General features: G+C 40.5%; 1 protein-coding gene across 9 annotated transcripts in view; it reads left to right on the top strand.

Moving 5' to 3' along the window:
• Positions 1-13236, top strand: part of DOK5 (docking protein 5) — an 82018-nt gene that overhangs the window by 46716 nt on the left and 22066 nt on the right. For all 9 annotated transcript variants that reach the window (XM_030010170.1, XM_030010161.1, XM_030010163.1 and 6 more), the window contains exon 2: positions 11267-11374. Coding sequence is in view for 8 of the 9 variants with exons in the window: in XM_030010161.1 (XP_029866021.1) it covers positions 11267-11374 (108 nt within the window). In the remaining variant the exon portion in view is untranslated. The remainder of the gene's footprint in view (positions 1-11266; positions 11375-13236) is intronic.

Here is a 13236-nt window from a genome sequence, read left to right as displayed (position 1 = left end):
GCAGATCATGATTTGGAGCATGAAATTCCTGTTTTGATGGTGGCCCTTTTTAGGAGCAGGAACAGCTTTTCTTGTGCTTTCCAGCATATGTTTTCTGGTAAATTACCTTCCACGTTCTTTGGAAGATGGGCTTAGTTTGTGAAGCAAAACAATGATATTGCAAATTTGCCTTTTTTCATAAACTGAGTTAACTAGTAAACAAGTGGTTCTTGCCCATTTGCTATCTTGTTCTAAAGATGGAGTTTTTATTTTAACAAGTCTAATGCAAACCTGACCAGAACACCCTTTTTCTTCTGCTTTTATCTCCCTTTCCTCATCTTCTGTCACTCGTGGGTCCCAGTTCTGTATTTTCACTATTTACTCTTCCTTTGTGAGACAAAGGTCTGTACGGTGTCTGGAGGTGACTGCACTAGCTGCTCTGTGTACGAAAGGGTATGCCAAGAATGATTGTAAAGGCAGTGAAAGAAAAAGAAAACCCAATTATAAACAGGTGAAATTTTGTCTTTCATGATTTTGATGCCTTTTCATCATCAATTCGTTACACAGCGTGAAGGTAATTCTCCTGCTGGTGTATATGGGCATTACTCTGAAGTTGGATCAGTGATAAAATAACATTTTGCAGTGTTTGTGGAAACACTTGAAAGAAAGTAACAGATGTAAGGGCTGCACCTGAGACTGACATCTTAATTTGATGTTTGTGTAGTTTTAGGTACACCATGGAAGATGATGGACTGTTCCTATTATCTTCTTGTCTGACTTCATCAAGTGCTGTCAGAAATACCAGTGAAAGTTCAAGCTATTGGAATGAATAGTGGGGTTTTTTTCCCCCTTGTTGAAAATAATGTAACTTGTTTCAATTCAAAATATCAATACGGTGAAATCAGTGATATTTCGCCCCAGTAACGTTAATGGAGGAGATTAAATTGTCCTTTTACTTACCGAGTAATGTTTATCTGGGGAACTATCAATGCCCTATGGTCGACAAAGGAAAATTCCTCTTAATGCTCTCACTAATGTCTCCACACCAGTGAGGATGGATGTTAGCTGATTGTACTGAATTAACTGCATAATACTGAGTGGCGTACTCTTGGCACAGTGCTTATGTTAAAATACAAGTGCCTATTCTCTGTTAAATGAAGTAGTGCAAATTAAGACGGTATTCTGCTAAGATTTCATAGACTTTTTTTATGAAGCAGTCATACTTTCCCGAGGATGGAGTCTACCTAAATGTGAATGAACTCCTGAACTCTTTCTTTAATTAGTACTACACAGCTGGGACATGAGAAATTAATAGAGATTGGGTTTGTCCATTTGAACTAATGTGTAGATTACCCTAAGCAAATGCAAGAAGACTGCAAGATCCAGTGGAAAGCTAAAGTCTACCAGGGAAATATTGGCTCTGGAATCCGTGTTTTAATCTGTGTTTCTTTAAGTCAGTATTAGCCCATCCCCTCCAGCCCAAAACAAAAGAGAAATAAACCCAATAAACAAGCAAACCCCTCCCCCCAGCCTCAGTTGCACCTTTACTAGGAAACCGACTGAATTTTGTTTTTGAAATATTGGACGAACTGGTGACACGTTTCACCTGGTCAGTAGCTTTAAAAATTCTAGCATTGCAACAGAGCTCTTAGGTTTCTACCCAGTTTATACCCAGGATGGAGTCCATCTGATGACCACAGGCCTGTGGGCTCCCTGCTCTGACTTGGATCCGTTTGTGCCCGTGCCTTCAGTAATTCAGGATACACTGCAGGTTATCGGTCTGAAGCCAGTGCACCAGAGTGCTTGAAAAGGGAAATACATTTTGACTGCCATGCACTTCTCCCTGCAGCAGCTTTGAACAGAGTATCAGTCCATCTAGCAGTCTGGCCGAATGACTTCAACTATTTGCTGCAATCCTGTAAGGCAATGCTGAAGTGCTTGTTACTATGATTTAATGGGCTGTAATTCTGTCGCTTTTAACAAAGCGCTATATTTTGGTGAAGTCCAGCTTGCAGTGACTCACTTGGTAGCATTATTTGCTCTTTCATGCAAATTCACTTTTATTTTAAAACTGACCCAACATCCAGACAGGTTGGGGGAATGACCTATGGCTCACTGCACAGTTTTGATGTCAGAATTGAAAGAAAAATACGGAAGGAGTAAGGTAAGTTTACCTCGTGTTGGGACAGTATAATGGAGTAACCTTGAGACTTACTTGGGGTGTCTGGAGGGTGTATATAGGGATGGGAGGAGTTGTATTTGTTACAGGAAACCTGTGATGCTTTCTGAAGCTTGCAGTTAAATTAATTGGCAAATGACAAGGAATGACAGCAGGCCAGAAATGGGCAGTTATACCCATCTGTTAGTTATGGGCTTGCAGGGCATTTGTCATCCTTGGCTCTCCAAGCAGCACATAACAAGCATCATTAACTGAATTTAACAGGTGGGCAAGTGGCAACAGGTACAGCTGAATTATTCAAGTCATACACTGAAGATTGAGAAACTAAAGCTCTTCTCTCATGTCTGGCTTTGGATGCTGGCAGCTTACTGCTGAAGAACATACTCTACCGTGATAAAGGCTTAATTCGAGTGCACTGTCTGCCTTTTTTTATCTCATTCTGTGTAGTCTTAAAATTACAAGTCCAACTCTGAAATACAACTCTTAGAAATGGTTGTATGCTCTCGGGGGGCTCAAACAAAGCCTGTTGCTGGGAGTTTGTGGGCAAGTACAATTCATCTCCAAACATGGAGCAAGTCCCATCTGTGCCTTCTGACAGCTGAGTTCAGGAGAGCATCCCCCTAGCACGGCTTTAGCAGGTGAGCTCGTGTTCTCGTTAGAGCTGTGAGCGGCTGTTACCAAGGGTTAGCGCATGTACGCTCTGCAGCCTCTTTGCATCTGATGTACTAATTAGTGAGCTCCATGAACTGTTAATGAGCTGTATCAATGCCATTTTCCCCCTATAGCCCATGAAATTAAAGTAACCAAATCAGATACTTACTGACAAAAAAGAATAATTCCAAACCGTAATTCATCGCAGTCATTTTAAGTTACTCAGCAGTTACCTAAGTCTAACACAGTACTAAATTGTGTTAATTCACTGGACCGCACTAATGGCCTGACCCAGCAGGACAGCACATCCAACTGCACTCTGTAGAGCTCGGCCAGCATGAGCTGGCTGCAGAGAGTCAGTTTTTAGTCTGCATTGAAGCCTTTACTATTTTTTCTTCCTTTAATAGTTAGAGTCCTAGGCTGATTTTCTCCTATCCAGTTTCATGCCTAGAATTAACTGTGCCCATATATAAAGCTTAGCAGATGTTCAAGGCACCAAATCAGATACTTAGCTCCAGTCTGACTTTTTTTAAACTGTCACTAGCAAGAGAGGGTTTCTGCTGTAAATGCTTCTTGGTACTTGGAGGCACTCTCCTCTAATGGCCTAACTCAGCCCAAAATTATAACCTTTGCTGTGTATGATTTTTAAAACATCCAGCAAACCAGCAACCCTATACTTTGAAGGCTATAAGTCCCTAAGAAGGGCCTGAAAGTGGAAGGGTATTTCAGCTAATGCTCTCTTTCTAATGATACAGCACCCAACTCATCCCTTTTGCAGGAAGAGTAGACTGGAAGTTGAAGTCTTGCTTTCATGTCATTTAGGTCCTGAAATTCTAGACAGTCATTAGAGAAACTAAAAAATGGAGTCAAGTTCTATATTGCCCTCCATCACATCAAACAGCATGACTGCTTATCCCTTAAATCTCCTGTGTGGTTTATTATGCAGTGTAATTTATTTACACATTAGTTCATCAACAAGTAGCCTGTGAGTTACATGGAAGGAGCACCGGCCAATGCAAATTCAAGGCACCATGCACTGAGTAAAGAAGGGAAAGAAATTACTCCTTTGCAGAACTTTTATGGTACTTACATGCTATAATCAAGTCCTAAATCCCAGCCCTGTCTTCTTAATAGACATTTTGCATTAGCAGTCATCACTGTTCTGTTCCAGGTGCCGACCTCCTGGGTGTCCTATGGGCTTGGAGCCCTTTGCTGGTCCCTTGAGATCCAGAATGCTGTTTTAGGTGTCCCCAAAAGTCTGGTGGCTTCTCTGCCCTGTCTGGACTGAACCATAATGTCCTTCCAAAGCCCTCAAAAGATTGTATGTCAGAGAGATTTCACTGGTAATGTGCTTCATCATCTGGCCAGGATCTGTATTGATGCCTCTGAACTCTAGACTTCCAACTGCTGAGTGCATCAACAATTTGAAGGGGTCCATTGCTTCTAAACTATTTTATTGACAGTTGCAGTGATTCACTGTAAAGGGCTCTCATAAGCTCCTGGGTGTCCCTTTAATTTATTTATTTTTTTAAAATAAACTTCTACCAAGCTGGAATGTATCGGGAAATCCCTTCTTATCTTTGAATGAGCCCATCCCATCCTGAAGTCTGCCAGAGGTGACCTGTGTCGCCAGCAGCAGCATTTTTGTTGAGCATTTTTTCCCCTTTGTCTGAACCAATGACTAATATACAGCAGTTACAAGCAAAACCTGTAAAATGCTGCTTGTGTTTCCCTGTCAGCGTCCGTTGTCACAGAGCATAGTATAGACATGAAATAAAACAAAGGCTCCGTTACTGAATTGTTAGGTAACCTTGGGTGAGCCATTTTACTGTCTGTACTTAGACTGTGCTCCTCACCACCCTGCCATAGCTCGGACAATGTGCCTTAGATCACAGCACGCAGACTTCTAGTTACTGAGGATGTTTTGGCAGTAAGTAAATCTTGTCTGTGGAATGAATCCCATGTAATTGTGAAGGACGGGAAAAAAAAAAGATTTAGAACAAAGTTGCCTTCTAACCAGTGTGCCAAGTGGGAATGCATCCGTAGGCTCAAATCCAGCTGTTTGGGCTTTTAAACTAAGGCTGGAGGAATGGCTTTGAGTTCTGAGCCTGAACCATTAACAACAATCCCACTTCTGGTTGATGCAATTCCAGTTGGGAGGGAAGGGGTAGAAAGAGAGTTTTTGAAGAGGAAAGACTGATTAAAATGCCTCATATTTTAGAGCAGTAGGCATCTGTTGTGACTTGCATTAATAAGTGTAAGAGTAAAAGAAGGTGTATAAATTCATACAGATCTGCCAAACGGTTTTTTTGTGCACTGGTCTTTCAGCAAGTTCTGGCCAGTGCCAAAGCTGGATTTTGTAACTTGATGAAAAAACTTTGCAATACTGAGCAATATTGTGCATTCTGAACAGGCACCGAGACAAGATTACAGCTTCATTCCCTATTAGCAGCTGTGGATGACTTAGTGTAAAATATTGTTTCTGAAGATGTATACTGAATGAGAGGAAGGAGTGAGGTTTATCTCTCCACAAATGTGTTTCTCAGGGGAAGGAGAAATCTAGATTATTTTCTGTAGTACCCCAGAGAAGAAGATAGCTTGATGTAAACCAACTTTGATTTATGTAGTTATTATAACCTGATCACAATGAATAATGCAATATTGCTTACTCATAACACATTCACATTAAATGGGTATTCTGGGAAAACGAAATTGTCTTGTTGCCAAGTGCAGCGATATCTTTACAGACAACACGTGGACAACTTTGCTGCTTATTTTACAAAGCCAGTGAACCGGTTTACACTTCTGTGCACCGTTTAAGTCATGCTAAACACATTTCAGTACAAGTTAGATATGTTTACAGCTATGTGATTCTTTCTAGTAATCCATCTACTTGTAATTGTTTTATATGTACATTGTGTTTTTTCAGAATGAAATATAGCTGAACACAGCTGCCAATATGGGGATGAAGTGGGCAAGGGACAAAGCTGGGCTGGAAAGGTAGGGGCGAGTCACAACCTTACGGAAGAAATACATTCAAATTAAGTACTTCCATTGTTTGAAGTCATGGAAATATTGTGGGGTCTTCACTAGAGTCACATAGTCCCATTCAACATGACACATAAGGCATCATCATACTTTCCGATACCTAGAACTTTTTACTAGAAAGCAGCCCTCCAGTTTTTCACGAAGAAACAGCTACCTAATGGAGATCTACTGCTTCAGATGTGTGTGAAGTGAATATAATTAAATGAATGAGCTGCAATCTGCCTTTGTTGGCAATATTTCATTTTTCTAGATGCAAAGCAAAATTCTAGATCCAATCTCCTCAGAAGTTTTCTGCTGGCTGGGAGTTCTATTTCAGGGTTCTTTTATCACCTTTTGAATCAGCAGTGACATACATATTAATGGTTTGGTTTTTTTCTTTCTAAATACAGGAATTAAGATCCAAACACTTAGCACTAGCTGGCTAATTTCCTGTGTGAACAACACCCTGTTGGAAGGGATCTTGTACCTGGAACTCCAGTGCACTGGAGACTCCCTGGCAAAGCTCAGCAAAACACTCAAATTATTTTCCATATGCACCAGAGGTACTTCAGTGGGTGAGCTATCTTATCAGTCTTGGATAAATTGGCAGCATTTTTTTTCCTACCAAAAAAAAAGTTCAGGACATACTGTAAGAAATTTCTTGTGCTGTTGTGCTGTGCCTTTACTAGATTATCTGTTTCTAGAGGTTATCAGAGTCACAAATGGCAAGTTCCTGGCAATGGCCCAGGCTTTCTGGTAATCATCCCAAGCTGCATGATAGTACTTTCAGCTACTGCTTTTAAAAAAAGCAAAGTTTGTGTTTATTTGATGGCAAGTTCAGTGTCCCTGTAAAAGCAGCTCATTGGAATTCTTTGTTTTAGGGCAGAGAGCAGAAAAACACAACACGAGAATAAAATAGGGCAGCTTTCCCTGAAGGCTCACTTTTTGTTTGCAAAGGAGAAATTTGCCAGATGAGACTTTGTGCAACTGTCTCTGACCTCTATATCCCTGTTAAATAACAGACAAATAAGGGGTGGGATTGTTTGGAACTGAAGTAAAATAGGCTTGCTTTGCCATAGTGTAGCGGAAGCAACATATCTTAGTTTTAAAAAATAGCCAGTTTTAAACCCCCTGCCCCAAGATATGAAAAATAGCCTCTCCCCTCCAATTTCTAAATAGTTGGCTATTTCCAGATACTTTTTTAGATCAGTTGCTGAACAAAAGTATTGAGGGGAGGGGTAAACTTGCTTTGGGCTGAAATGCAAATTTTAGTTTCTAAATTCAAATGTCTGTTTCTTGTGTGGAATAGTTTGTGCTTCCTGTATAAAGAATGACATTTTAGACACTCAGAAATCTAGCTCTTAGTTATCTTGCTTTTCTGATCGGTTGGGAGGTGCTGAAGACTGACAGGTCTCCCTCCCCACACCCATTGCCAGGATGGTCCAGGGGTTTGGGTCGTCACGTAGGACGGCAAGCCTCCGGTTTCAGTTTCCCTCTCTACATGAGAGTATTCTCAAACCACGACTGAATCATGAAACCCAGGAAAGTCAAAAGGCATTTTTCCACTTTACCCAGCCAGATGCTGACCAGTTCCAGCTGAGGCTAACAGCTCCTTTTCTTCACAGTGTATTTCCAGTATCAGAAGGAGCATGGGAATGGCTGAGCAATCCTGCCTGGTTTCGAAGGCATAGCACTGAGAGGCAGGAATCCAAATACTCAGATTGCATCATTCCTTTGAAGTCACTCCTTCTTTGACTTCAGTTGTGGTAATGATTTATATCAGCTGGTATTTAGAGCCAAAAATAGAACTGTTTTGATGTGACCTTGGACATGCATATTGGATCACCTATCTGGGTTTCGGATGATCCACTTCATAAACAGTCGCATTATTTCCCTCGAGTTTTAAATTGTTACCTGCTCCATGGGCTGTTAGAAGCCGAAATTTTCAGGAGAGACCATAGGAAGTAGATGCTAATTTTTGATACTCGAATTAAATTTTGAGTTAGGCTTTCTCGGAAGATCTCACAGGGAGAGCTTTGTAAGTTTTAGGTGTTATGCAAATGATGGCTATTACTGTTCTCTCTCAGCACATCAGATCCTGATTTGCTGTTTGGATTATCTAATCACTGTCAGCCCAAGTGTTTGGAGTGGAAGTAATTACAGCAGTACTTTCAACTAATTCCTATTCATGGAGTAGTAGTGAAAATGTTGATTTGAGGGATAAGTGAGCAGAGTATTCATGATGGAATAGGCACCTAAGAGCATTTGGGGCTGGTTCTTGTTGCTGCTGTCAGGCAGCTGTAACACTGTAAACAGTTCACATGCCGTCTTCAACTTGAAATACTGACAAGTCTCAGACGTGTACTAGATCATGATGGCGTCAAAGACCTGATTACTTCTTCTGTATTGTAGTTCATAACAGGGTCTGTGATTAGCTCTCTGTCTTGGGCACAACATCATCTCTTCTGTGCATTGACTGCTTTGAAGGGCTTTCAGTGCTCCTAGGCAGGTGCTGCCAAATTGGTTATTCATAGAATCATAGAATGGTTTGGGTTGGAAGGGACCTTTAAAGGTCACATAGTCCAACCCCCTTTTTTTATCGCTTTATTGCTAGAGGTTTAGGGTATCACGTATTTTATGCTCTGTTAAGATGGTGCTGGATGTTCACATGTGGGATACATGTGTCATGGGAGCACAGAAATGGGACTGTGATAGCAGTACCCATTCTTGATGCCTCCATTATCTCATTTTTGAAGGTGCTAAGCAGGTTTCAAGTGAGGGGATGTGTCTTCTTTTTCAGTTTGTTTATATAAGCTCAGCAGAGAGGAGTTAACCATCAGATCACTAACTTTAATGGGATTCCAAACTGTATATTCAGGCAAAAAATTGTTCATTGTCTATAATCAAAACAAAATACTTTATTCTACTTTAAACTGCTGTTGTGGTAGAATCTCTCTGCCTAGAGATTCCCTGAGAGGAGAGAGCTGACTAGCTCATACAGAAGGAGGAGGAAGTTCAGGGGAAGGACCTTCACGACCTGACTTTCCTCCAGTTTGCTCAAGTTAGCGTGATGAATGCCATTTGTTCTTTATAGGTGTAGTTACTTGGGTTGTGATGATGTTGTCCTGAGGCACTGGCATAATGTATTCCAACCCGAGGACTCTTTTGGTAGAGAAGTGTTGTAATATGGGATTGGAACCAAAACTCAAAGACCAGTATTTATATTGTAGGCTGATTTGGCTTTTGCATTCTTGGAGGTACTTACATGTAACAGTTTTTGTTGTTGTTGTGGTTGGTTTTGTTTTTTTTTCCCCAGCTGTGCCCTGATTCTGATCTAAATCCAAGAATTAGTCTTGGATTAGTCATTGTTGAACTGCAGTAATAAATTCCAATAGCACCAACTTATAGCCGTCTCCTATGCTTGACTGGAGTTGATTGTTAATAATACTTACGCTCCTAGTGGCATTTGGAAGGGTGATAACCATACTGGATCTGTGCCCAGCTGGAGGCAGAGCAAAACTTTATTTGCTTATTTGTATTAGAATGTTATTCTCCTGTTCCGCCCCTAATTCTGTGTGCTGCTGAGCTCACTGGAGCACAGCTACAGCTTTGAGATGCTTGCTGACCCAGAGAGGTGCTTCTGAGTGCAGATGGTCTGAGTAGGAGATCATCACATTGTAGTTGTCCTCGTGTGTGTTGTACAATGGCAAATGCATTACTAAAGGATTCTGTTCTCTTCTATGGTCTTCTAATTGCTAAAGTTAAAAATACAGGTTTTTGAAAAGCAAAAGGGCTGAATACTGAAAGTTTTGACAATCTCTTTTGGGTGGCATTTTGGAGAGTTATTCTTGTCAGGTGTGATGAGGTTATCTAGGCCCAGGAAACAAGATTCTCAGAAGGCAAATGTAGAAAGTCTCCTCCAGTAGAAGTGGGTGCATATCTAAATTGCTTTTTTGGTGGTAAGCTGTAATGTTGGTCAGTGTCTAGTAATTTTTGAACAATTCAATTCAAACCCTTGCATTAAACAGAACAGGTTGAGTGGCCAATAAGCTGGAAAATTGGAAGAAAATCTTGATAGGTTCAGCTGGTGCCTGGCATCAGAGCAGCCTGTCCATATGCTAAATGCTTCTGCAGCCAAGTGGGCCAGGAGTATGAGTGCCCACATGCGAGGCAGAATAGTAAAGCTGGGGGGGACTAATGTGGTTCTCTGAACAGCTTTATAGCAACAGCTAAAAGCTGGTGAAAGCAGCACAGCTAGTCAACAATCATTTCTGGGTACAGAAATAAAGTGATAGCTACTTTTCATGGACATAATTGTTTTGTGCTCAGTACATTGGTTGGAAACCCAAGGGTTCCAAGGATGGAGTTGCCTTGTCTGCTGGTTACCTGTTGGGTGCTGGCTTAGCTGGAGGCAGTGAGATGTTTTGATGGGTCTCGTCACTGATCACTCCAATGAATTTGTGCTGCGCTGGAGCTCTGCCAGAGCTGTGAACCACTTAATAATGGCTGATCAGATTTTTTTCTTTGAAGTCACACTGATTTTAGTGGCAGTTTTGCTTTATTTCTAACTTACCAGGTGTTACTTTGAAATTACTGATTAAATGTAGGCTGTGAACAGTTGGCAAGGCTTATAATTCTTTCCTTCTGTACAGACAGTATGGTATCTAAGCTGAGAGCTATGGTTTTGAATGTAAGAGGAGGGTAGAAAGTGCACCACAGTTAAAGAATAGGTGGGAAGATTGCAAGAAACGGTGGCAGAAGTTTGAGAGATGAAGTGGCTTAATGCCGTAGATGGAAAGGTGCTTTTTCAATCACTCTGCACAGACAGAGTCTGCTCCAAGTGACTTGAATTGAAATTCAACTGGACCTTGAAAGCAAAACGCCCGTTGTCAGAATAGTCCTGGGTTCCACAGTTAAACAATCTGTCTTTTTTGTTACCTAGTGATTCAGTTCCTTCTCCCTTATGTATCTTCATTTACCCTTATACATAGAATATACACTTACAGTTTTATCTCTCGTACTTGTGTGACGGAATGTCCATTCCTACTTGTCTGCTCAAGCTTGCTTCATGTCTGTCTTAAGCATGCAAGACTGGAACCAGTAACAAATCCACATGGAAAAGTGTGTCACTTTATTTTTAAAAAGCTGTTTCCTAGAAAGCCCTGCATTTGCAAGCGTAATTACAGCTCTTTCTTCCTAGCACCTTTCATGCAAGCATGCACTGTCTTCGTAAGAATTTCTGACTGTATCATAATTCCAAAGAAATAGGATATAACTATCCATTAGCTTGATTTTATGTTTTGTCTAAGCTACCGAGAGTCATTAATTGTAGCTCCAGAGCAACAGCCGATTTATGAGTTTAACTTCTATGTGAATATTAGTGATATTCAAGTCATTGGAGATGCCAAGTTTACTCTCTTGTGTTTTTAGATTTATCAGAGATGCTGGTTAGTATTCAAAAAAGCTTCAAGCAAAGGACCGAAGAGGCTGGAGAAATTCTCAGATGAACGAGCTGCTTACTTTAGATGCTATCACAAGGTAAGACTTGGTAATATGGCTGTTTCTCAAACTTTTTTTTTTAAACATACAACCAAGAATAAAATCTGAAGGTGACATGTATTAATTAACCTGAAAATTGGAAATTTTTTTATCAAGGTCCTAAAGCCACTTGTATGTTCCTTCCTTCAGTGAAGTAGAGGCAGAGTAAGTGTTCTATTTTCTGCTTTGTAGCAAACATCTTGCCAAGCTAATGGAAAATGACTTTATTTTTAGAGAAGATGTCCTTTCCTCTCCTCACCCCTTTAAAATCAGATCTGAGATACTTTGCAGTGACTATTACTTTTCATAATTACAGTGACGACCATCAAAAGTGACGTGGATTCAAAAAGCTGGGTACTTAGAGGTTCCCATTTTACTAGGATTTTGGATCTGTGGGAAGACAGTAAACAGCTACAGAAATGAAGGACAACATGCAAATTTTTCTTGCAATGATGGTGTGAAAACCTTTGCTAAATTCACCGGTATTAAAAGAATGAAGTTTTTCCCTCTAATCGCTCTGGAGTTATGTGCACATTTCATATTCATCTGAGAATTTACATGTGTAATTCTCCTGGGCATGGAGATGAAAATAAGAAACCCTTTAATTTATAATCATTGTTGGCAAAAGCTTAATATATTAGAAGATTAGGAATTATGTGCATAAATTCCTAGGAGTCGGCGAGCACAGCTCAGCTTGAGGCTGATCTGCACTTACTCACTTTGACATACATTTAGGATGAAATCTTGAGGGAATTCTGAATCTGAATTCAGACTTGTCTGTCCACATGCCATGTAATCTGTAATTGATTGGTCATAAAACCTGTGGCTATTTGTAGTAAGTCATGCCCAGAAATAGTTCATTCAAATTTATATTAAGCAACTTTCAAAAGTAATGAGAAGTGCATTTTTTTTTCATTTGATGTGTGTGAGGGTTGCACAGTGTGTATAAGACAATTTCCAGCTTTGTGTGAAACGCTGCATTTATATTAGTATGGCTCTGTCAATTATTGATGCAAATCTGTATTTCTTCCATTGTATTAATGCAATATATTAGCAGCATACACTGACTTGAAGTTCATATTAGGTAATGGATATGAAATCCAAGGGGAATCTAAATGAGGCTGGACTTTTTTCTCTTCTTTCAAGAAGTTCTGTAGGTTAGCACTTGTTTGTCACATACGTAACCTAACAGCAGGTTCCTACGTCTGGATCTGCAGGCTGAAGCACCACAGAAAGTCTCACTAGCTTGGAGGGATTTTCAATTTTAAGTCAAGCTTAGCCCATAGTTAACAGTTACTTAATTTTAAATTATTGCTGTTTCTGGATTTCTCTGGTAGCTTATTTGACAGGAATAAACAATGGTCAAACTCCACAGTCAGTCACTGGGAATTGACTGTTTAGTAGCTGCCAGGTTCATGCTTTCTGCTTTTGAAAGCTGTAACTGTACATAATCAGATCTGTAATATTAACAGTTATAGACATTAAAGCAAACCCTAGTCTTGGCTGAAGTTTTGAGAAACATTGTCATAGCAGTAAGACATCTTACCCACATATTTTGTGTGTCTTTTATCAGAACCTAGCCAAATCTAGGGGTTATTTCAAGCAGGATGAAGGCCTAGACCCAAATGTCTTGAGGGGAAGTGGGCAGAGAAATGTCTACCTTTTGGAGGAATAAAACAAATTTGAATGCAGTGTGTACTCCTGAAAGCACTGGTTCCAGCGGGGGTGAACTGGTATGTTATTTCCTAAGTCTCCTTTGGGAGGCGGGTGGGGTGTCTTGGGGTCCGAGTCTTGAGCTTCTATGGTTTTTAGGTGTCTTGGACCTGCCGAGCTAGACTGCCAGCTCCAATCACTCTGAGCCC

This window comes from Aquila chrysaetos, chromosome 3, assembly GCF_900496995.4.
Source record: "Aquila chrysaetos chrysaetos chromosome 3, bAquChr1.4, whole genome shotgun sequence".
In the NCBI taxonomy this organism is placed as follows: Eukaryota; Metazoa; Chordata; class Aves; order Accipitriformes; family Accipitridae; genus Aquila; species Aquila chrysaetos.
This window is presented reverse-complemented; position numbering and strand designations above follow the sequence as displayed.